Below are 24,907 nucleotides of genomic sequence, written 5' to 3'. Positions count from 1 at the left end.
AAATGATGCCCGGTGCGGTGTGGGTACCGATCCAGGGGTAAGAGCCAGTTTACAGAGGGTTTCTTAATTTGGAAATGCCTAATTTTCCCTCGGTCCAAGGTCTGTGAGAGATAATGACCGAGCGCGAGGCACAGCGGGAGAGCCTGATTTAGAGAAGATTCCTACTCCACCTCTATACCTCCACCATGCTCGCTGTAACGGCTGGGAGATATGAAAGGCAGAACTTGGAACTTTTGAGGAACAGGAAGAGGCCAGCATGTTTGAGCGTGTTTCAGAGGAAGCCAGGGGCTGAGGCCTGTGATGTTTAATTCAGTAGCACATAATCACTCCGATGGAGTTGAGAGCGGGGCTTTAAATAACTCAGCTTAGAGGGGCAGAACTACTTCACTCTGGGTGGGGGAATGCAAGTCTGCGTGCGTGTGCGTGCGTGCATGTGAGTGTGCATGTGTGTTCATACGTGCACACCTTTGTGCACTTGTGTATGTGTGAGTGCATTTCACATTTCTACATGTCTGTGGAGTGAGTATGCAAGAGAGTGCTCCTCTATTTTTGAGTGGGGCTCCTCCCTGCTTTGAAATATTTTATTTGTGCGGTGCATCACAGTAAAAGGTGGAGTGTGTGTTTGTTGCTGTGCCAAGCATCTGCATGCATTACAATAAAAGCGCAAAAGGCCAGCGTTCCCGGGCCCTGAATATGGAGGAGAATTCTGGATGCCAAGCAGGCAGGCGGTAAGTCAGGCGGTAAGGCGGGCAGTGAGGCATTGAAGCCCCTTTAGCTGCCACAACTCAACTCAACAGTTTACAGCCTACTTATTTTTCCTAAGGCCCTTACAGAGCACAGACTACTCTCTCCATTAGTTTGGTGGTGGTCCCAAGTGAGAGGCCACGCTGCCCAGGGGCAAGCAGAGAAAAGGCCATCAGGAGCTCAACCGGCTGCTGTAATGGCCTTGGCTGAGCCACTGGCACTGATCCTAATATTCAGTGGCCATCCAGGTGATGCAGAGTCACACTGGAATGAAAGCAGGGTAAGGAAGCTACTGAGGGGAGGATTTAACTGTGTGCTCTCTCTCTCTCTCTCTTCATACTTCTTGTCTTTTGTTTCCACCTCACATATCCTCCCTATACCTCTGGCTTTCTCCGAGTCTTTTCCACTCGCTTGCACTCTCTCATTCTCATCTCCTCCTCCTAGGGCACAGTGCAATTCATTTGGAGGAGGAAAACACGGCTAATGCCATCTCTCGCTCCCCTCCTCTCCTCTGCTCGCACTCCCCTTTCATATCAGCGCCGAGTCTGATTTGTTTGTGTGCGTCGGCTTTCTCCCGGTGCCAGTCGACAAGGCGTGCTATTTATGTGCCTGTGCCCGTGTCTGTGAGCCAATCAGGACTTCACAGGAGCAGCCAGGGGAGAGAGAGAGAGAAAGAGAGAGAGAGAGAGAGAGAGAGAGAGAGAGAGAGATGTGCTGGTGCATTTCTAAACAGGGAGTCACAGGGAGGAGTGATGTGTGTCCAGCGGCAAGACAGTCCAAACCCATGGCCACTATCTGCTTCAGACAATGGACCAGTGGAAAAACAATAGATAACACTGGGGCTTGTCAGCATCGACAACTGTTGAGGTTGTAACAGAAAAACAGAACCAAGTCGAGCACCAACTGGTAAAGCACAGTTGCACATGTATGTAGATGCAAGCACACTACACACACACACACACACACAGACAGGCGCACACACACACACAGCGAGAGACTTACACACAGTGACAACAGCGATGGCCACAGGACTGCTGAGCCTGTGTGCTCTGTCAAGCATGGTGAGGGGCTCATTATTATTACTGGGCTGGATACTGGAGCAGCCCCAGAGCTCAGCTTGGCAAGACCTCTCTCTAGAGACACACACGCTGGCCTCGACACACACACACACACACACACACACACACACACACACACACACACACACACACACACACACACACACACACGCCATACAAATGGGTAATCAAACGTCTGCCCCTGGGAGAAAAAAAATGCTCAAATGGTTTCCTAGCAACCAATAGTGTGTATTGGGGCCACATGAAAAATGAGAAATAAAAACTGTGTGTGTGTGTGTGTGTGTGTGTGTGTGTGTGTGTGTGTGTGTGTGTGTGTGTGTGTGTGTGTGTGTGTGTGTGTGAGACAGAATGAAAGAATGAGGTTTGGATTAACAGCGCATATTAAAAGAGAGATAGAGGGGTTTATGGGGGTGAAGTACGCGGTGGTCAGAGATAAGAAGTCATGAATGGGATATGAAAAGGTAATGAAGGGAAAAAGAGAGAAAGAGAAAAGAGAAAAAAGGCGCCAAATCTGACAGTCAAACAAAAGCATTTCCCCAGCCTCTCCAGGGGGGCAGTGTTGACTGCGAGTTGATGCGCGGAGCAGCTCCACAGACGGTTAAGGTCATGTCAATGTGTTATCAAATCACGGGCTCACAGAGAGACCATCATGGGGAATAAATCAGTGTCTCTCACACACTGTTACAGACATGTAGCAGCACTGCAGGGGGAGTAGATTATGCAAGAACCTAAACATTGGCTTTAGGAAAACGGCCTTAAAACGCTTGCGCTGCCCATCACACCCGGTTGTGATGCAAAACACGGGGGGGTGTTGTTCTCTATACACAAAGGCACACAATCAGGTGAGACTAGTGGGTTGTAAACTTGCAGCAGAGCACTGTAGAAAAGAGGTGTAAGCTAAATCTCCTTCGGGGGCCCTAAATAGTTTTTTTGGATTGTAGCTGAACATTGAAACTAAAAAACACAGCGAGACCCCTTTAAAAAAATGATCCAACAAAGAGTAAGAGTTACATTTTATTTGTTTATCCGTGTGCAAATGTGTGAAACGCAAGGAGCAAAGCAAGCGTGTAATGGTGTGCGTGTGTGTTTCCGTAAGATACAAGCATGCGTGATTGTTTGTGTGTGTGTGGGTGTGCATGTTTGCTACATCTGTCTGTAAAATTGTGTATGTGTGTGTGTGTGTGTGTGTGTGTGTGTGTGGTTGTGAGGTGGTGAGAATTGCGCTATCTCCATCCAGCAGCTGCCACAAAAAGGCTTCCCAAAACAAGCGCAGGGCCATGACAGAGACAGAGCGACCGCAGCCTTCTGGTGGTGTAATAGGAAATTAATTGAGACCATCAATATGGTATTAATCATTAAAGCACAGGTGCTGAGGTGGCACTTTGCTGACTGCTCCGCCGTTGGCAGCACTCACATACACACACAGTGAAAAAGTTTGACCTGCTGTTTTACAAAAAAGTGAAGGTGGGGGGGGGGACAGAAAAGAGAGAGGTAGAGACAAAGGGAAAATGAGAGGAGTAAAAGTCTATTTCCTCCATTTTCATACACACATCAATCCAATGTTATTTTGGCTTTGCCTTAATAAACAGTTTGTGTTCACCTCTTTTGAGCTCCCTCCTAGACAGCGACTAACTCGCGAGACAGAAATTGAATAGGGAGTATGGGCATCTGAATGACGTTCAAATCTGAAAAATGTCAGGTACATTTGGGGAAATATTCGTCAACTCCCTTGGAAGCCATGTTTCATAGAACATCTAATCCTTGGTGAGGCGAGGCACAGTCAGGGCGAGAGTGCCGGTGTTAATCAGCCAGAGGAGAGCCAAATTGCAGCAACTACATTAAGCCGTTAAGCACACCACGTCTCCAAATTGTTGAAGGTGTCGCACTGAGATGAACGCTTCATCCTATGAATAATACATCATACGCACAGACAAAATACACACACACACATTCTTTCAATAAGTGTGTGTGTGTGTGTGTGTGTGCATGTGAATGCAAATGCACACAAACACACGTGACACTGTGAGCGTCTCATGCTGGGACAGTAGGACAGCTGTGCAGCATGGGGGGTTCGCAGACAGAGTTTGAGAGATTGGCATATTTCAACATATTCTTTTCTGACTGAGTGAAGTCCAGCCTCAACTAGCCTCCACAGGCCCCCTTTAGACCAAACCCTCCTCCCAAACCCTGTGTCAGTCAGTGTCAAGGTTGAGCCTATGAAATGTTTATGACTGGGGAGCAGTAGATAAGATGGAGATTGATCTGGATTGAAAGGCAAATAAGATTGCCAAAGCCCGGAGTCAGCTGAAAAGCAGGCAAGAGGGAGCAGAGAGGGGGGAAGAAAAAGAGCAAGAGGAAAAAATACATTAACACAGGTCTGGCCCTCAGAGAGTACAGAGTAATGAGTACTTCCTCCACACACACACACACACACACACACACACACACACACACACACACACACACACACACACAGACACACACACACACAGACACACACACACAGAAGACTAGGGAAAGTTATATGGACACACCATCACGACCAGCTGATGGATGCCGTGTGTGTGAGTGTTTGATCTGTTCGCCTGATTGCTGCCATACGTTAGACTTGCAATTTTTAACTACTGACACAACCCTTTTTTTCTGTGATGTGTTTGGCTGGGCACACCTAATGATGTGAACAGCCCAAAGTTTAAAAAGTACAAGTTTGACTTTGTAAGTCGGATAGGTGTATGTCAGGAGACAATGGGGAAGGTACTTTGTATGAAAAGTTTGGTGAAAACATATCAAAGAAAGTGACATGTGGATATAGGTAATTACTAGCCACTAGCACTGTGCGCGCTATCATAGGAGCACTTCATTGGAGAAAAGTTAGGATTCTCCTTCTCCTTTAACACCCTTGCGATGACCTATCAACTTTGATTTACGATGTCTAACAGTGGAACAAAAGGGGATATGATGTCATCAAATAGAAGCGTTTTTCAAAGGAATGTGTGCGTACGCATTAATGTGGGCATTTGTGTGTGTGTATGTGTGTGTGCATATGGGACGGATGGAGGGATGAAACCCCTTTGATGTATCCCACCCCTCCCCCCCCACGGCCCTGGCCAGCTTGCAGGAGAGGAACAGAGCAAAGGCCACCAGAGAGTTGGGGCCCAAGCCCGGGGGCCCGCTCTCTCCCTCCCTCTCTCTCGGCCTGCCTTCCCCTCCCTCCTCTGATCAATACTGCCTCCTAATCACTGACGACAGTATGGCCGTCCTCTCTTTCATCTGCTCTCTCTCACTTTTGCTACTCACGGGTTTTACAACCTCTGCTCGCTACTAGGCAATTGCCAGCTAGCATAAATTACAGTACAGGCACTTGTGTGTTAACTGTGTGTGTTATGTGTGTGATTGTATGTGTTTGTTTGTGTATGTGTCATTATTGTGTCCGCACCTTTGCCTGTGTGTTGGCCACACACACACACACACACACACACACACACACACACACACACACACACACACACACACACACACACACACGCACACACACACACACACACACACACACATTCCGTCAGTGTTTCTATGCATATTTGCGGAAAGGGAGTCAGATTGTGTCTCTGTAAATAAATACGCGAGCGGGCTTGTACGGAGCTGTTAAATGTGTGTGCGTGCGTCTGTGTACGACAAGATAAGACAATATCCTTGAAAAAGGAACAGCAACATAAACCCCAGTGAATTATGAGCAGCATGCATAAACTTGAATAATAACATAGCCTCATTTTGGTGGCTTTATCCCAGTTATCTAATTGCCTGTGTCTTGTCTTTTTTTCTTCTTCTTTAATAAACTAATGTACGTGGCTGGGAGGAGGAGGAGAATCATATCTAGGCAGCAATAAGTAGCAGCAGCACTACTTTAAACCCCAAACTGCAGCTGAATAATTTGTAGGAGAAATAATTACGGGGCAGAGGAGCAGGCATCAATCCTGGAACACCGACAGTGCCCCTCGCTGGAAACCACCTCACCCATAAGCCAAGGCTCCATTAGGTATTGTCTGGGGCCCACAGGCTAATTTGTTTGCATCAATAATACATTCAAAGGATTTATCTAACTTGCAAATGAGCGTTCATTTACTGGTCCAAGAGGCAGGGAGGAGAGCAGGCAGCCAGAGAGTAGGTGTGGAAGGCTGAAACAGCTGTTTGGGGCTATCTGGGACACAAATTAACCCTTTGCTTGGCAACAGCAGGATGGTGGACCACATCCACCAGTTAGTCCGTCGTATTCAAAAATAAAAGGTTGGTTTGTAACATGTTTGGGTAGTGGCCAGTGTTGGTGTAAGGGCAGAGACACGGGCCAAAGTGCTGGTGGTGACCGACCCCTTGGAAAGGCATCAAAAATGAAGCCCGGAGAGGCCCCCGCATTGCACAGCCACAATGCATTAACCTGCTGCATGGAATATTCCTCTGATCATATGCCAGATGACAAAATGACAGAGAGGTGTGTATGTGTGTGTCTTTGTTAGAAGACCGGGGGATGCAGCATTAGTGGGACATGGCAGGCTGTCCTTGGGGGGGGGGCACCGGGATCCCAAACGCCCTTTGATCTCTGTACTATGCTGCTGTCTCCCACAGCTAATACAAGGGCATACAAAGCAGCCAAAAGAAGTGGGAAAGCAAATTGGAGGGAGGGAGAGGAGAGGAGAGGAGAGGGGAGGAGAGGAGAGGAGGGTTATCGAGAGAGAGAGAGAGAGAGAGAGAGAGAGAGAGAGAGAGAGAGAGAGAGAGAGAGAGAGAGAGAGGAGAGAAAGAGAGAGAGGGAGAAGGATGGGAGAGGAGGAAGGAAGCCGGTGGTGAACATATGCTGCCTCTCTGTGCCAAGCCCCACTGGCTCAGGCAAACCCACGCATACGCTGCTGCTGCTACCGCCGCTGTTGTTGCCACTCCAGCCCTCTCCAACACCAACACCATGGCACTACTTAGTCAAACAAAGCTGGAGAGAGGAAATCTGGAAATAGAAAGGGGGTCTCCCCAAGTCTCAGCGCTGCCAGGGCAGGGTGGCTTTCATAACGCAGCAGCCTCAGTATACACACACATATATACAGAGTAGGGGCTTTTAGCTGTTTCAGTTTGGCTAGCCAACCCTCTAAATGTGTGACACTTCTGATATGGGCCAGATTGAGAGAGATTTTTTTAATCTCTTAAAAAAGGCTAGTCACTTTCACTTTGATTGATTGTTGGTTGAAGCTGCAGGATATGAATTTGTCAATACCAGGCTATATAGGCTATTTTCCCAAAAACTTGAAACACTATGAAAACAATTGCAATCTTTCTGGGCTGTCACAAGTTGTTTTGGTGTTGACAAAACCAGATAAAGCAAAAGCAAATAGTTAGAAGTTGGCCCCCTTGCACTATCACAATGTTAGATAAATGTTCAATAAAGATTCTATTCTATTCTATTCTATTCTATTCTATATCAACTCGCCTACAGGACACAGCTTTAATTGTGCAGTTAGCCTTTTGAAAACATACATTTTGTCAAACATGAAATAAAAACCAATCCTGTGTTAGTTAGGGGGACAACGGGCAGGCAAAGTGAAAAGGGGACTGAGGAGGCTGAATGAAAAGAATACTGTTGATATTGATTGCATTATATTTTCTGTTAAAAACATAAAGTGCAACGTTTAATGGTTTGGAGTAGCTGTGAGTAAGAGTGTGTGTGTGTGTGTGTGTGTGTGTGTGTGTGTGTGTGTGTGTGTGTGTGTGTGTGTGTGTGTGTGTGAGCAAGAGAGAGATAAAAATAGTGTGTATGAGACAGGGACAAGAGAACCGTGGTTACTGGTAATGTTATGTTTGATGTACTGCACACCTAAAGGTATGATTAACATTGACAGTCTAGAAGGTTCAATTTAGTATTTCATTGCTTAACCATTTAATAAGCCCTACACTTAAAAATTCACAGAAAGGTCACACACTTTTTATATAATACTTAATAAGATTTTAAAGTTATATCATTTATGTATGAAAGATATTTTTTTTTTCATTGCATTAACTTACATTAACTGCAGTGCTGAGGCTAGGGGGGGTTTTCACAGAAATGTTTAAAATAATGACCAGCCATGTAGTTGATTTTACCATGTTGTTAAAGGAAAAGAGGGCGTGAGGCAGGGCAGGGAGTGGAGAGAAAGAGACGGAGAGAGAGAGAGAGAGAGAGAGAGAGAGAGAGGAATCTGAATGTCTTTGGAACAGTGCTGCTGAACATGGCTCCCCACTGGGATTTAGAAAAAAAATATGCAGGCAAACATCAGCAGCACAGATCCAAATTGCTACAAACCTACACAAACCCATACATGAAATAGACCCCTTCAATAATGCACACAAACACACACACACACACACACACACACACACACGCACGCACACGCACACACACACAAACACACACCCTGAGACGGCCAGATATATAATAACAAATGCTTGTATAACACAGAAAATCAAATCGCAGGGTTCATCTTTGCAATCTGAGCCCTCGCAAACTCAATTCCCCCGTGATGTCTAGCCTATAGCCTCACGTTCCACGCCTTTTCCGCGCAAACGAATGGGGTCAGTATCGTCACATAAACATCATCCTCTGCTTTCTCCAGCCCCCGCCCCCCCCCCCTCTCTCCCCCTCCTCTCTCTCCCCTTTCCCTGTGAATGGATGTTGAGCGCTGGTGCATATCTACACAGGGATGGCAAGGGCACCTGAAGAGAGAAAAATCAATACTATATCTCACCACTAAGCACAATCCCAACCAAAAGCAGCTGGAGTTTGCAGGTTGCTCCATAAACTGGACGGCTTCATCTGGCTGGCCGCTGTGTCGGTGGATTGCTACAGTAATGCGCTACAGCACAATGGCCTAGGCCGGAGCCTGCCAGACACAGAAGTATACACACACACACACACACACACACACACACACACACACACACACACACACAGACGGACACACAGACTCACACACACACACATGCACACGCGCACACGCACAGACCCACACACACACACACACACACACACACACGCACACACACACACACACAGGGATCTGGGGAATAAAAACGGCAATGAGAAAAAAAACTCTCATGAGGCAGGAACAGGGTTGACAAACACTCTCGCTCTCCTCCGTCACAAGCTGGGAAAAGCACCTCTGGACCATTTAGCTCACCCTTAGTGTGGACTCCTACACACTTGCACATACACGCAAAAACCCACCAGCAGACACACACACACACACACACACACACACACACACACACACACACACACACACACACACACACACACACACACACACACACACACACACACACACACACACACACACACACACACACACACACACACACACACACACACACACACACACACATAAATAAGTTAACACAGACACACAAATAGGCAAACACAGAAAGGGCCCCCAAAATACCTGTTCTAAAAATAGCAGGCGAGGGAAACGGGAAACAAGGACTGAGGCTATTATTATTGCGCACACGTCCTGCCTAGTCCCACCAAGGAAAGGGAAGAGACTAATGATTTTCCTGGTGCAAGCAATTAAAAAACTATTTGTCACCTGCCAGGCTGGATATCACGTCGGGGGCCTTGACAGCGGACCACAGAGTAACTCCACATATACACACAAAGTCGGGGTTGCAATCTAACAAGCGGTCAAAGAGGCAGAAATGCTGTATGCATTAGAAACAAGGCGAGTTGGAGGGTCAAAGAAAGAGGGAAAAAAAGGAAAGTGAAGGGAGAAAATGAGGTAAGAAGGGATGGAGCGGTCCTTTGGATAGAGGGACAGAGGTGGGTAAACTGGGATGATTTATCTGGACAGGTTAATACCAGGCCAGACAGCGGCTTCAGACAGCACACTGCCATGAGGAAGTCATGTAATATTTAGAATCTGGCCAATGAAAGTCATTCTCCCCTGCTGCTTGCTGCTGGGCTCCTGGCTAAAATAGGAATGTATATTTCCCCTTACCCCCCTAAGAGCACACGAAGAGAGAGACATAACTCTCTCGCCATGCATATGTCCCCGACTCCCCCTCTTTCTCCCTCTCTCTCTCTTTCTCCCTCTCTCTCTCTCCTTTTCTCTCTCCCGGACTGCCTCCCCTTGAGAGCCGTCTGAACATATGCAGGTTGGTATACGCGTTCATTTCAACTGAATTGCAAACTGAAATCCCTGCTGAATTTATCTAAATGGTTTAAGGAATTGTAGTCCACCATTAAAAAATAAAAAATAAAAAGTGAAATCACATTTCATTGAATATCACATTTTTATATATATATAAATAACTCCCATCTTTCTGTTTTGCTACAGTTTCTGCATTAGGAGGAAAACATTGCCAACACCACAGGGACATGAGGAACAGTTATCCGAATTTGTCACGGAGGAAGTCGCATTTTCTCGCATTGTTTTTGCTTTGGCTTTTTTCCTTTGGTAGTTAAGCTCTCCCCTGTTGGGCTATGATGACTACGGGAGTATAGATCGTTTGCAGGCTGTATATGAGGGTTGGGATGGGCCACACAGGGGGCACTATTTATAAGAAAACATCCTCTGATGCTGCCACGGGAGACACATATTAGACTATGGAGGACAACCTATATAAATTGGGACGTGGGGGCAGTAAATAATCTTAAAACAAGCGTTATGCCACCCTTGCACTATATACACATCTCCATATCCAGATCCAGCTCTATACGTGCATACGCTTGGGCTGCGGTAATTTACGAGGCAGCTCGTTAATGTTGGGGTGATTTGCGCTGCTCGTTTGCTCCCGCTCATCTCCACCAAATGATATCATCTTCTACCTCTAATCTTCTAACTGTAATCCACCATTCTCAAAGCACCGCCCCCCCCTCCCATCTCTTGTTTCCCTGCCGTCCTGCCATTCTTCCTCTCCTCTACCTTTTCACATTTGGCTTTCTCTCCTGCCTCCTACCTTTCAAGATCTGTTTCTTCTCAGGTTTGCGTTGTTGAGGGTTTTTTTTTAGACACCGGAGATAGGAGAAAAGCCATCCCACTGAAGGGTGTGTGTGTGTGTGTGTGTGTGTGTGTGTGTTCAATATGACATCTATCCTGATAAAAAAAAAAGACTAAAAAAGAAGACGGGTTTGACTCTGAAGGCTTTCTGTGCCCTTGTAGTCACTTTTCCCACTAGCCCCCCTACTGCGAGAGAATGAGAGCAAGCCAGAAAAAAAGAAAGAGATTTTCTCTCAATAACTTGCAGAGGGTAAAAAAAAAGAAAGAAGCAGAGCAATCCTGGGGAGACACGGTGGCGGAGAGAGATAAAGATGGATAGAGCGACAGGATGAGGGGAGGGGGGGTTTGCGGGTCATAACAAAAGGCAGGAGAGGAAAGGAATGAAGAAAAAGAAAAGGGGTTACAAGGGATACACAAATGAAAACAACGTTCATAACAGAGATTGTTATTGACAATTAGGGGAAACAAACGGTATTGTTTTATCCGTAATAAAATACCTTCGGGGGCTACTCCCAGAACTTCAATTTTCACTTCAACTGGTAAATTGATTCCGACCACATAGGCCCAATACTTTATCTTTATCTCATCTATACCCCCCCGCACCCCCACACACACACAAACAGTACTCAGGTCTCCTCGTCCTTAACCCCACAGAGAAATCAGCTTGTTTCATAGCAGAGGCAGCGAAGGCCCCTCTCCACATAGACAAGAGATTTTTTCCCAACGAAAATTGCCAATTATAGAAATTGCAATCAGAGCTGCTGTTGGTTTTGTATGTTGATGAGTAGTGGCTGGTTAAAGGAGAATTGAAATCGATATCTCACTGAATGCAGAAAGAATGACTCTGTGGCCCTATATTATTACGACTTTCATATCCCCCTCTTTTGGTCTCATTCTCTATCCCTGGCCCCTCCCCCCCCCCGTACCTCTTTCCTTTCCCTCTATGACACGTCCAAGTGATCGTGTCGGGATTGTCAACCATCATCCACGGCTAATTGGGGCTCAGAGGAGTAATCAGGGCAGGACAAATCGGACAGTTCTGGTCATTAGCCTGTGACCATGTGATTCTGTGGGAAGCTGGGAGATGTGTGCACACTTTCTAGCCATCACGCCCTGAGCCTGCTATAGTGACATGGAGGCATGATCTGTGGATTGACATTGAGCGGGGACACAGAAATCGGCACAGCACCGAACCAATGTTAAGTGAGATCTCAACGTAAACACTTATTTTCTAATATGGGAGCATTGGCCTGCCGAAGAGAACGCTCATGAAGTACAACATAAGAGGGTAATAATCAAATCGGGATCATTTGTTGCAATATTCCCTAACAAGCTTACAATGTTAAGAGCTGTTTAAATCTAAGTGCTCTCACCTTATCAGCGAGGGACTAAGGGCCTGATCTACTAAGATAGAAAGGATAAAAAGTGCTACACTGTGTGAGCATTCTAACAGATTGCAGGTTTGGTTTGTGGGGGCTTTTGCGTGTTATCAACTAAGAGTAATTGTGCAAATGATAACGGGTGCAAAACATAGAGGCAGTAGATTTATATGAGGGTTTTGCATATGTTACTGGTTTCCGTTTGTACAGAGAGCAGAGTGACTGCAAGTGCACAGAGAAATGTAATGCCATGGAATTGGAGGTGTTATTGGAAGAGTCAAACACGCACATAGCTGCTAGGCCCTTAGAAGTTTGTGTCCTGCTCTGGCACTTCTTTCTACTCTTTTGAGCTGGCCAGTGGACAGACAGACACACAGCAAGAATAGCAGAATGCCATGTTAAATATTGATGTCAATAACAATCATAAGTCCCAAAATGTAAACATGTCGATGGCTGCTCCTCCATGAAAAGCGGGGAGAATGACTCCCGGAGCAAGATGAATGTCAATTCGCCTCACTGGCAGAGCCTTAACCTTTCAGGAGAACTGAATTATTTAAGCACCACACATACCTGTTGTGGGCCTCTGTTTCTAGCGTCTGGGCTCTTGGCTGGTTATAGTGGAGGGGAGCTGGCTGTATGAGTCTATGGCCACGCACACGCCTCTTTGGCCCGCGGAGTGAAAATGGCAAGACGAATGCGGCGGGGGATTTGTGATAATTGGCCGTGCTGGTGGGCTAGGCGACGGGCCCGGAGAAAAGGTCGCAGAGGCACAGAGGAACAGATCAGTCTGCCAGGAGGAGAAGAGGCTTTGGAGTATACCTCCGGGGTTTAGCTCAACTTCTCCTTCTCTCTTTCTCTTCTCATGGTGGAGAGAGAGAGAGAGCGCTCCATCAAGGGGCCATTCATTAAGCACCAGAGTGTAACTTTCAATTTGTTTAGAGGTCAAAAGACCTAGCGTCACTGTTCTTTGGCTTACTTAGAAACTACAGGTGTTTTAAATATGTTATTTTTTGAATATCAATGAAAAGTTCATTTCTTCCCCCCGTAATTTAATTCAAAAAGTGAATATATTCTAGATTCATTACAAATTAAGTGAAATGAATCTAGTGTTAACATACTTTTCAGATGTTCGACAAATCTGTATCATTAATCCTTTTTTGTATTGGTCTATTGATGTCATATTCATATATTGTTAGATACTGGATTTTTTTTTAATTCCATGAGCTGTGAGCCGTAATCATCAAAATAAAAAACAGAAAGAACTGACAGATTTCACTTTGTGTATTGAATCTAGAATATATGAAAGTTTCACTTTTTAAATTAACCTTTTTTCATCTGCACATTTTCCTTTCTGAGCGGAAAGCAGGCGAGCTCAGGAGACACGAAGGAAAAGTGATATCAGGGCGAGGGACGTATATCTGAACGTTCAGAAGAAGATTGGGTGGAGACCGCTCATGTCAGATTCGGCGTGTCTATGTGACTGCACACGAGGAGGGAGGAGGAGGAGGAGAAGCAAAGGAGATGAGGGGAGCCACGGGGATATGGCTCACACCCCGACATGCTTGTGAAGCAGCTGTTCTCCTCATGGCACAGAGAGAGAGAGAGAGAGAGAGAGAGAGAGAGAGAGAGAGAGAGAGAGAGAGAGAGAGAGAGAGAGAGAGAGAGAGGGGCCTGCTGCTGCCGAGAAACACCACGGTCTCCCAACGTAGTGCAGAAACAGAACGGCAAAGCCTGACACACACACACACGCACAGACACACACACACACGCACACACAAAGGCAAGCATATGCACACGTCGAAAGTTGTACAGACTTACACTCACTCGCAATGCATATACTGCCACCCTCTCCTGACCCCGTCCAGTGTTGAGGACTTGACTCGAGCAAGTCGGGAGGGTGGTAAATTCATATGCTATAAATCTGATCTCGCACTCTTGTAGGTGGTGCATTTCCATTTGATCCAAACAACAGCCTGCATAGCTAAAGGCAATTATATTTCTACTGCCTTCCATTTGCCCCGAGGTTGTAGACAGCCAGTCAAAAACCTTCCAGCGGGGTTCTCTCCTGCCTCTCTCTCTCTATATACCCCCCTCTCAGTGAAGTCAACAGAATGGTGTGCCTGGCCGGCTCATCCATGATTTATCCCAGTGAAATATTCATTATGTAGCCTTGCATCGTCTGGACGTATGTGAAGTGAATGTGGACCTGACAGCTCCTGCTCAGTCATCACACATCACCTGAGCCACTCTGGCATTCCGGCACCTGTCTCCCAGCGCTCAGCACAGAAGGCAACTAAACTGAGCCCGCAATGAAGAGAGGATTCCAGTCGACATAAAGAATCCATCTGTCTTGCCTTTAGCCCACGGGCATGTCCGCGCTGGGTTTTTGTAGCTACTGTATATCCGGGCCTGCTTGCACACACACCGAGGCGCCGACTTCTGATTGATCCTTGCAGCAAGTGAACTATTTAACTTTTCCCATTCAATTAGAATAGAGAGAGAGAGAGAGAGAGAGAGAGAGAAAGAGAGAGAGAGAGAGAGGCCTAAGCCCAGTCTGGTGAAGTGGTGGGGTAAGGCATGGTGAGTTGTGTTGCCGGCAGTGCACAGGATCTGCTGTCAACATTAGCCAGGTGTATTGATCTTTGGAGATTAGGGGGATTTTTAGACAACATAGCCAAAAACAACAACAACAAAAACAAAAACAACTTTAAAGTGGCTACGAGGAGCTTTCAGTTGTTGTTGATGTCAAATCAAAGGGTAAATAAAGTGATTTTTCTGTCAATATACATGTTAAATCACTCTATATTCATTCAGCAATTCACTTAAACAGTATGCACAGTTCATAACACAGGTCTCCGAGTCATTCAGCTTTGCAGTGATTGCCAGATAAAATTTCGAGTATCCCGCTCGTTTCTATCCAATCAGGAGACAGAGTGTTCTCTGTGCTCGTGAATGAGGACTCGCTGCTCTCCATCGTGGCACTGTCTGAGGAAGACGACTGCGCGTTCATGTGGTGGTGACGTAGGGACGAGGGAGGGGACTGCTTACTGCAATCACTGACAGGAAGTAAGCTAAAAGGACCAAATCACTTACTTCTCATTTAAAAAAAGGAATATGACAATGGTGAGCAGGTTAAACGTAGCCTTCCGTTAATCGTTTTGTCTAAGTTACCCAAAGATCGGACCCATGCAAAGGCATAATAATAACTGCAATAGCATTGTGTTTTTGTGCTGATGGTCTCGTTTGCTTTTACATGTCATTTCTGATCATCAGAGGACAAAAGAGACTGTTTTATAAACATTTAAAAGTTCCCTCATAGGAGGTTTTGGATAAAAGCCTTGATGTGGCGAACAGTCAGAAAGGTTAGAAGAGAGAGTCGCTTTAAGTACCATGGACAGCACCACAGAGCCTATACACTGCCCAAGGTTCCCTTTAATCACAGAGCTATCACTGTGATCACCGTGATAACAGGCAGAGTTATCTCTCTCTGACTTCCACTATTAAGTAACCTTTGAATTATTCCATAACTTTCACATTGCTGAAATACTGCCTAATAGTGTCTGGAATTATCATGGGGGGGACAACAGTGACAACTCATTTTTTCCCCACATAACACTAATTCAAGTGGTTTCCAAAGTCATTATACTCTGAAGGACTAACGTCGTAATAAGAAAAATGTAACTGCGGGTGAACGGTGATATTAATAATGTATTCATGTGAGACAGAGACTACTAGAGCACGCAGTGGCCTAAGCCGAGAGAAAGGTAAGAGAGGAAGGGGGGGGGGGAGAGAAAGTGATAGCTGTGAAGAGAAACAAGGTCGTCAGCATTCCCTCCTGCCTTACTAGTCATTTCATTATCTCATCCCTCTCTCTTCCTCCTTTCAAAGTACAGGGGGGAAAGAAGCGGGCAAGGCTATTGACCTCCTCTCTGTGTTTGGTGGCAGGCGGCAGGACAAATGAAGCTTCCACCTCGGACCCCCCTCCGTATTAATATCATAATTATCCCCCCACCTCTGTGCCCCCTAGGCCGGCCAGCCAGCGCAAACTCCACTGCCTGATTTGATGGAGAGGCGCAGGCAGGAGAATTACATTCGATTAGCACTAAACAAGAGAAGGGGACGCGGCGCGATAGAATCAATCAGTGCCACCAGAACGGGCGAATAGATCCTCTGTGTGTGTGCGTGGGTCATGCACAGCTTAAAGCGGGGAAAGACTTACACAGTACTTTACTAAAAAGAGATGTACTGTACCTTTAAGAATCAGGTTATACACAAAACATTTACAGAAAGTGGATGCACACACCTTTGTGATGTTTATGCTGACTTTTTTTTTAGGTTGGCAGCATTGACAATATTCCATGCTATGACAAAGAACAGCCTCTTTTTCTTTTGTTTCACCCAAATCCACTGAAATAGTAACTTTTTTGAGTGACAAACCACACAGTCTCCTCCAGGGCAGTTCCCTGTCTCAGCAGCAATTTGAATTCATTGTTTGCAACCCCAGATAACTGTGGTGTGGTACTTTTCTCTTCAGTCTCAGCCATTTTAAGCGGTGATGGGCCAGACATTTTAAAGTGGTCTAATGCCATAGAGAGAGGGGGGTGAAGGTATAGTGAGGCGGCGGGCGGCGGATGAGCAGATTGGGAGTGAGTGGTGAAAAGAAAGAACAAAAGAAGATGAATGGAGTGAGAGAGAGAGAAAGAAAGAGTGGACCACCTCTCCCTCCGCTTCGCGCAGGTCTTCATTCCTGTCCCCTGTCTCATTACCAAGGCTTTGACTCAATAAAGAGTGGATAAAGAGGCACACACCCACCACATCCCTACCCCCCCCTCCCCTTACCTCTAAAACACCTTTCACCAACCCGAGCCTCCCTCCCTCCCGTCTGTCTTCCTTGGCTTTCTCAATTTCTAGCGGTCTCTCACACATATCCAAAAAAAAAGAACACACACATACACACAATGTCCCCTTTCTCACTATTTTTTTCTTCTTCTTCGTCTTCAAATCTTTTTACCTTTCTCCCTAGGTCTCCCTTCAGTTTTCTTTCTCCAGCCTATAACTTTTTAAAAGTTGTGTCGATCTCGCTGGCTCTCTCTCTCTCTCTCTCTCTCTCTCTCTCTCTCTCTCGCTCTCATTCACAGTCAGTCTCTCGCCCTCTCTGTCCTCTGTGTTCCCTCCCAGTCGGGTGCTGTGTAATAGGAGTTATTTTCATCCCTGTCTCTCTCCGTGACTGTAGCCTCTGCTGGATGGCTGAATATTTACATTTTTCACTCACTGGTGACCTTTCCCTCTGTTGCCGCTCTGGGAGCTCCAGTCTCCTTGCTGCGCCGCTGTTGACAGACTACTGCATGCAAAATCTCATATGGACACACAGCCAATGGTACACGGGGAATGAGGGACAGAGGGGTTCAGAGACTGGAAAGAGGTGGAGGAAGAGAGAGAGTGAGAGAGAGGGAGAGAGACTGTTGTAACCATGGCTGACTGCTGTCTGTTGTCTGACTGGAAAGAGCCTGAAGAGAGAGAGAGAGATAAAAAGAGAGAGAGAGATAGAGGTGCTGAAGGTCTATCTACATCTGCAGAGATATGGACTGGGAGTGGTGTAATCTTCTACCTCCGGTGTCATCTTGATTGTGTCTTCCCTGTCAGCACAGATGGTCGGCAATAAACTGACTGAAAACGAGATGTAAATCTAGGAGTTCCAGGCATGCTCAGTAGTGGCAAAGAAAAATACTTATATATATATACACAGTATGTTTTCTGTTTTCTTGGGTAGCAGAAGGTTTTTTTTTTCTTCTCTTTTGATTGAATGAATAGATGTGTTATATGCACACCAGGGCCTTGTGAGTCATGCGAGGAGATGTGCTAAGGCAGTGTGAGAGAACGAGAGAGAGAACGAGAGCCACGGATTTACCAAACAGATGTTACTCAGACGGTGCTCTGCAGTAACAGGAAGTAAAAAGTTGAGTCAGCCAACTCCTCAAAGTTTGATGAGTGTTTACGTGTGTCTATCATGGTGTCTATATCCAAACTGGCAGAGAGAGAAAGAGAGAGAGAGAGAGATAGAGAGATAAAGATAGAGATAGAGAGAGAGAGAGAGATGGGGCGAAAAATGAAGGTTGTAGTTTTTAAGAAAGCGACTGACCCTGTGTGACCCCTAGCCCTATGTGATATTCTCCGTCTGTGCATCGTGTACGTGTCATTGTGTGTGTGTGTGTGTGTGTGTGTGTGTGTAGTTTTGGCCTGACACTGCATGTAGCTGTGGCTAGCTGTTTCATCTCCCGGTCATGCTATTTTAGGACTGAATTTCGACTTTATAGGTTTAAAAATTTAAGTAAGTAGCAAGATTTTTCCATTGCTGCAAATGTCCTTCCTTTCCATACTGGCGGTGAAGAGGTCTTTTTTTACTACTGCGGTAAGTGATGATAGACAAAATCCATACTTCTCAATGCTGTGCTTAAATGCATTTTGAAGTTCAGTCGAAGCTGATATGAGGTTTCAGTATATTCTCAATTTGTCGAATCAACTGGGTATTTTCAATTTTCAGTATGAAATCCCACAATGCATCTGCAGCGATTGACAAGAGGTGTGATTACAGCTGCCAGTAACTATTTCAATGCACGTACGGGAATGCCAGTATTGTATTAAGATAGACTTGAAAGAAATGTGAACCTGTTTATTAAAGTCTCGAGAAAATCTACACAAGATATACCAGACAGTCTGCGATAGAAAGCAGATTAAAGCTAATAGGCAGCCTCTCCAACATTTACAAGTTCCCTATGATCATTCCCCAAGTCTTATGTTCTTCCTAAAATCAAATTTATATTTTCCATATAGCCTATCATTATTTCATTGTTTTTTTCTAGCCTTTCATTACTTAGGCATTTAAAAAAAAAAATACTGTACCTTTAATCATTCGAAAAAATGAAAAAAAAAAGTGTCTTTGCTGATTGAACTCAGAACAGACAGGAGGAGACATTTCTTTTTGTCTGCGATGGTTATTATTACTGCCACACACACGGAGCCAGCAGACAGAGCGAGGGGTGAAATAAACAGTTGCTGTTTCGAGAGCCTTTGTTTGCTGTGGGAAACACTCTAATTATTTTGATTGGTATTTAAAGATTGTTGAGGCCAGCTTTTTTCCATTTTGTCTTTTACTAACCAGTCTGCTCTCCTCTTTTTTGCTAACAGACATTGTCAGGGGGGGTTTGGTAAGACTACAAATGAATTGCTCTTCTGGGTCTATTCAGTACAGGCGGGATGTTGTGACTTGACAATTTCTGTCTTCGGAAAAAACGACTTAGAGAAATTGAATGAGAGGCAAAGTAGCCAAAGTGGATTTATCCCAAAGATGCTTATTCGCAACATGTTTTAAACTAGAATATCTAATTGTATACAGCTAGATAAATAGCAGCTACAAACATTGATAGATAGCTTGATAGCTAGATGGATAGCTAGATACTGTAGATTGACAGACAGACAGACAGACAGAAAATAGCAGCGGCTCTAACACCTTCCTGTTTCGATGTGTGGTGCGAGTGCTTTATGCTCCCTTAAAATTGTGCGTATGAATGGCTTGTACATACCCCGGCACCTTCCAACAATAATGGCTGCCATGCTAAATGAGAATGATGAGATGTATTGGGGGGAGGTGATCAAAGGACTACTATTTACAACCACTCTCAGCCCGGCGGACTTGACGAGCCACTGTAAGCACACTATACTGTACAGGGAGCGTCTTCCATCATGCTTTTACTGCCCATCAACCGCAGCCGTTAGACAGGGGGGGAGATGGTAAAGCTTTTAGCAGACTGAGATACCGCTCTTCCTGCCAGGACGCCGGCGTGTACGGGGGCAATGCCATCACAACCACTGGGAGAGAGATAAGGGGGGAATGGAGGAGAGAAAAGAGAGAAAAGAGAAGAGGAGAGAGGGAGAGTGGGGAGGTGGGGGATAGGCTGATGTCTGCCTGCCTCTGGCTGTCAGAGAGCAAAATGCTTCGCTTAAATGGAAAACTGATATCATGTGCGACCCATTCAAGTTCTTGTGGAGAGAGGGCAAGGGGGATAGCCATTTCTTTTTCTAAAGTGTGATGCGTTAGTGCTGCAAAAGGAAAGGAGAGAAAAAGAGGAAGACGTTCTTTACCTGGAGCAGCCAGTAGCACCGGCGGTGGAAGGTGGGGATGATGGAGGAGTGGACGTAGCAGCCATACAAACACTGGGAAGAGAGAGAGGGAGGGGGGGGGACAGAAAAAAAGAAAGAAAGTATGTTACACAAACAGTAGAGTACAGACAATTGGGGCCGATCATCTTGGCTGACCATGACAGCTGTGACCCTTTGAACCCCCCTGGTCTCTCCCCTTCCTCAAGGTGCTCCCACATGGGTCAGCTGGCAGATGGTCAAAGCTATTGTTCTCAGGAAACAAAGATGGCAGGAGGAAGGAAGTGAATGGTGGGTTAACCTGGTGAACACCTCTGCACTATCCCAGCATCACCATATGACTCTTTTCCTTTCCCTTTTCCTTTCCCTCTCTTCCACTATTTTTTCCCTTGTCCCGCTTGGAGAGATCCCCTGACAGGATGATTCAGGGGCTCCTAACTCCACCCCTCCCCTCCCCTCCCTCCATCAACCCCACAGGGCCAGCCCGGCACATAACTAAAGCACAGTGTTATTAATATCCTTATCGTAAACAGATAATACAGTGCCTGGGGTCTCGTTACCGACGAGAGAGCCCAGGCAGGGCCCAGATAACGCCTCCCGGTATCGGGGCAAAAAGGGAAGGCCAGGAAACATTTTTCAACCTGGTCCTGGGCAAGCAGAAGGCAAACGCAGCAAAGCACCGCACAGCACCGAGGCACTTATCCTCCTCCTGCTCCTCCCTTTCTATCTTTCTCTCTTTCTCCTCCTCAATCTTTTCCCTGGGCGGGCCCCGGATCCCAGGTGACCCAGAGGGATGGCTTGGTCTGCTTTGGCTTGTTTACAGCAACAACAAGAGTCTAAAGCAGCACTCTCTAAGGCAAAAAAAATATTTAGAGGTAAATTTGTCCCTCTGAGCTGAGCAATTGTGTAGCCTATACGTTCAAATGTGTGAATACTTTCTTGAAAAGCAATACAGAATACCTGGGAGCATTACTGCATTCTATTCCATGATATTTGAGTCATTGGATACCTGAATGTTTCTTTTCCTTTACATAAATAAAGACATTTCCAACATAAAAAGGAACAACTGTGTGCATACAATTCACCAGAATGCAGGAAATGAAGTGTTTGACGCTCAACATTTTAGACCCCCCCACTTAATGTGCCCCCCACAATGTCGACACGAAACCTACGCATAGTGTGCATGTACAGGCGTGCACATGCATCGAACCCCCCGCTACATTATTCAGCAGATCCGTTTTCAATAAAGTTAAGGCGGGTTTCCTCGGGCACTGTAGATGTGACTGGGTGGGTGGTGGGAAAGGGGACAGGAGTGGGTGGGGGGGGGGGGGGGGGGAGAGAATGAGGGAGGGACATGGGCTACATTGCTTGGAGGACTGTGTGATAAATAGGCGCCTTGAAGTGTATTATGTGCTCATCTTGTTTAACTAAAACCTAGTTAAAAAGAGCAGGGCCTGCAGACGAAAGTCAGTCTGTACAAACACTCATTTGCCAACATCAAACCCTTCTGATTAATTATGCCGGAGCAGCACTGCACAGCAACACAGGCTGGGATACATGGTGAGAGACACATCACATAGCAAAAGAAAACAAACACATCACACAGATGCACAAACATATGTGTGTGTGTGTGTGTGTGTGTGTGTGTGTGTGTGTGTGTGTGTGTGTGTTTGTGTGCGTGTGGGTGTGTATGACCAATTCTACAATCAACATCCATTGTTTCTCCAGGTGTTCCATTGTGCGCCTCGCATCTATTGTGAACTGATTTCAATACCATAGAACTCTGCGGGTGAGAATTGGAGATAGTGAAGGCATGCAGACTCTTTCCTCCCTGCTCCTATTTTTTGCTGTACTCTCATCCATTACAGCTGTCTGAAATAGGATGTATGCCTCCTCCCACTCCCATAGCTCTGCCATCCATTACTCCACGCTGGCAACAGACAGACACTTCCTCCCACTCCCACAGTGCATTGAACATCACATTACTACAGTCAACCACAACTGCTATCGGCTCGCACATTTTCTACTGTGCAGTTTTGCAAGTATTTATGTCATAAAATGTACTCCCCCATGCTCTTTTTTGGGGATTAGGCAGTTGTGTGATGCAATATGGTACATCGGTCCGTAAGGCATTAAAAATTGTTTTTGCATTTCCTGACAGTCTGTGCGTGGTGCAATACTCATGTGAAAGGTGCTTAAAAACAAAAATTCGACCATTCTGGCTATTTCGATATTTGAAATTTAAATTTCAACACCGACGATAGACACAACCGTAACTGCATTCATTTCCATTGCACACAGACAACGTTTTTTTGTGTAATGCTGGTTGTGGGCAAAAAAAAAACTTGCTGTCTTGTTAATTGTGATTAAGGAGAGTTTATTGATATATCATGGTTAATACTGCTCTAGCCTAAAGCGCTTGGCTCCACTGAGAGTGGGCTGTGGTTCAGTTGGATGGGACTATGGAATGTTCCTCAGGATTGACAGGTGGGTCCAGTGCAACAGGCCGCTGTGGCTAGGGCGACTAGGGAGTGAATAAATTAGCCCCCGGGCTGCATTCCTCCCCCTCTGTTTACTCCATTTCTCAACCACACTAAGCGGCGTGCCAGACAAACACGCAGCTTAAAGCACAACACAACTGTTGCACCTGTCAGCGCTGCTTTACAGTAGGCATCAAACACATTTACGTACGCGAGGAAGCTTCACCCTCCTCACCCCTTACGACCCCACCCATTCACTCATACAGAATTAGACAATGACTTCTTAAGCACAAAACTACTACACCAACTCATACACTGTGGCGCGCACATAGACACAGACACATAGACACACACACACTGGGAATCACAATACTTCGGAGAGGAAAAGCACGCCCACACACACACACAAAGCTCATCATACTCGAGTGCTTATCAGTAATTCAAGACGCATATCAGTTACTGGTGTTTCTGCTGCTCTGTGCATGCTGAGCGTCTGGGTGACAAAGTGACGGCAGCAGAACCATTATTTGCTGTCTTTGGGCTGTGACAGATGACAGCACATCGCAGGGCCAGCAATTAAACCGTAATTATACACACATATCCCCTCGTAAAAAAGTGCAGTTTTCCAGTGTGTAATTAGAAAAAAAGTTTTAAGAAATCACACACACACATACTCATACTAATACAAAAACAGTCAAACAAATACATAAGTGTACACACACACACACTCATCCACAATGTGAATGTATTATTGATTTACGGTTTTGTTGGGTGGTAATGAGACACTATAGAACAACGATATACAACTGTTTATATATGTATTGAAGAGCAGCGTGTCCATAATGTATTCATCGGCTGTCACTGCAGACAGCGGGAGAGAAAAAAAAAAAGAGTTACAGCGACGTGTGTCCTCCAAAGTCAGACACTGATGCAGCAAATTCATTTGGTGTTGTCACTCAAGCATGCGGCCAAGGCGAAGAAACTCTGCCTTGGCCCAATGAGAGGGTATTATTGCCTGGCCTAAACACGCCCCACCTTGGGTTGTTAAAGCCATCCTGAGTGTGGTACACACAGGGCAAGCGGGCCAGACAGCCCGCTGATAAACAGTTTGGCCTAAATAATGCCTTCAGATATAAAGGCAGGGCCACCACCGGTTACCTGTCCTGCCTCCGGAGGCAACTGCTAGCCCTGGCCTGCCTGTTACCCTGACGACATCTCACTTACATTCATCCATCATGCTTGACAGCTGTCAAGGCACAGCCAGACATTTAAGTTTAGCGAAATGTAAAAGTCTGAGGGGAGGCAAAACTGGCACGGGATGCTGTGAGGCCGGGAGAGAGAGAGCTGGAAACTCCCTCATTAGAGCATAATAATGTGTGAAGACAGTCCTAATCAGAGCGTGGCACCTTATTTATGTTGGCAATTTTCTGTTTTCCTGCAGTGATGCAAACGTCTCACTGTCAGCGGCTGCCACAAATTTGTCTGTCTTTTGGATTGACAGTCCAACTGGGAAGACACATGCGCACACACACACACACAAACACGCGCGCACAGACACACACACACACACACAGACACAGACACAGACACAGACACACACACACACACGCACACACACGTGCACAAACACACACGCACACACACACACACAAACACGCACACACACACACACACACACACACAGAAAAGTATGTGCATGCATCGGCAACATGTCTGGCATTTTGTGAACAAATCATCCTTCCTCACTTTTTAAATTAGATTCCACTTGTCAAGCTCCCATTTATACATTTAGCATCCATCATATCAAGCAGCCAACTCTTTAAGAACAGCTTTACCACTGAGTCAGGTATGACTCATGAGTCCTCTAATGTTTCCTTGGCCAACATTTGTTCCCATATATCAACTCTGGATAGGAATAATTTACAGTCAGATCTCATATATATATTCTTCAGCTCTTGCTGTATTGAGTGACATGCTTCACACTATTAGACCGTTGTTGACATGGACATCCACCTGGTAGAGTCACTTCTGGCTCACTGCTTCGTTAGACGGTATATGTACCATTT

At 45.8% G+C, this 24,907-nt stretch overlaps 1 protein-coding gene across 1 annotated transcript in view; it reads right to left on the bottom strand.

The window, feature by feature from the left end:
- Positions 1 to 24,907, bottom strand: part of camta1a (calmodulin binding transcription activator 1a) — a gene marked incomplete at both ends in the record, with an annotated part of 292,449 nt that overhangs the window by 46,175 nt on the left and 221,367 nt on the right. Inside the window, 1 exon segment of the mRNA XM_080030625.1 lies at positions 20,347 to 20,418. Coding sequence (XP_079886751.1) covers positions 20,347 to 20,418 — 72 coding nt within the window.

This window comes from Ammodytes marinus (genome assembly GCF_949987685.1).
Source record: "Ammodytes marinus genome assembly, chromosome: 7".
NCBI classification, from domain to species: domain Eukaryota; kingdom Metazoa; phylum Chordata; class Actinopteri; order Uranoscopiformes; family Ammodytidae; genus Ammodytes; species Ammodytes marinus.
Note: the sequence above shows the minus strand (reverse complement) of the source record. Positions and strands in the feature narration are given on the sequence as shown.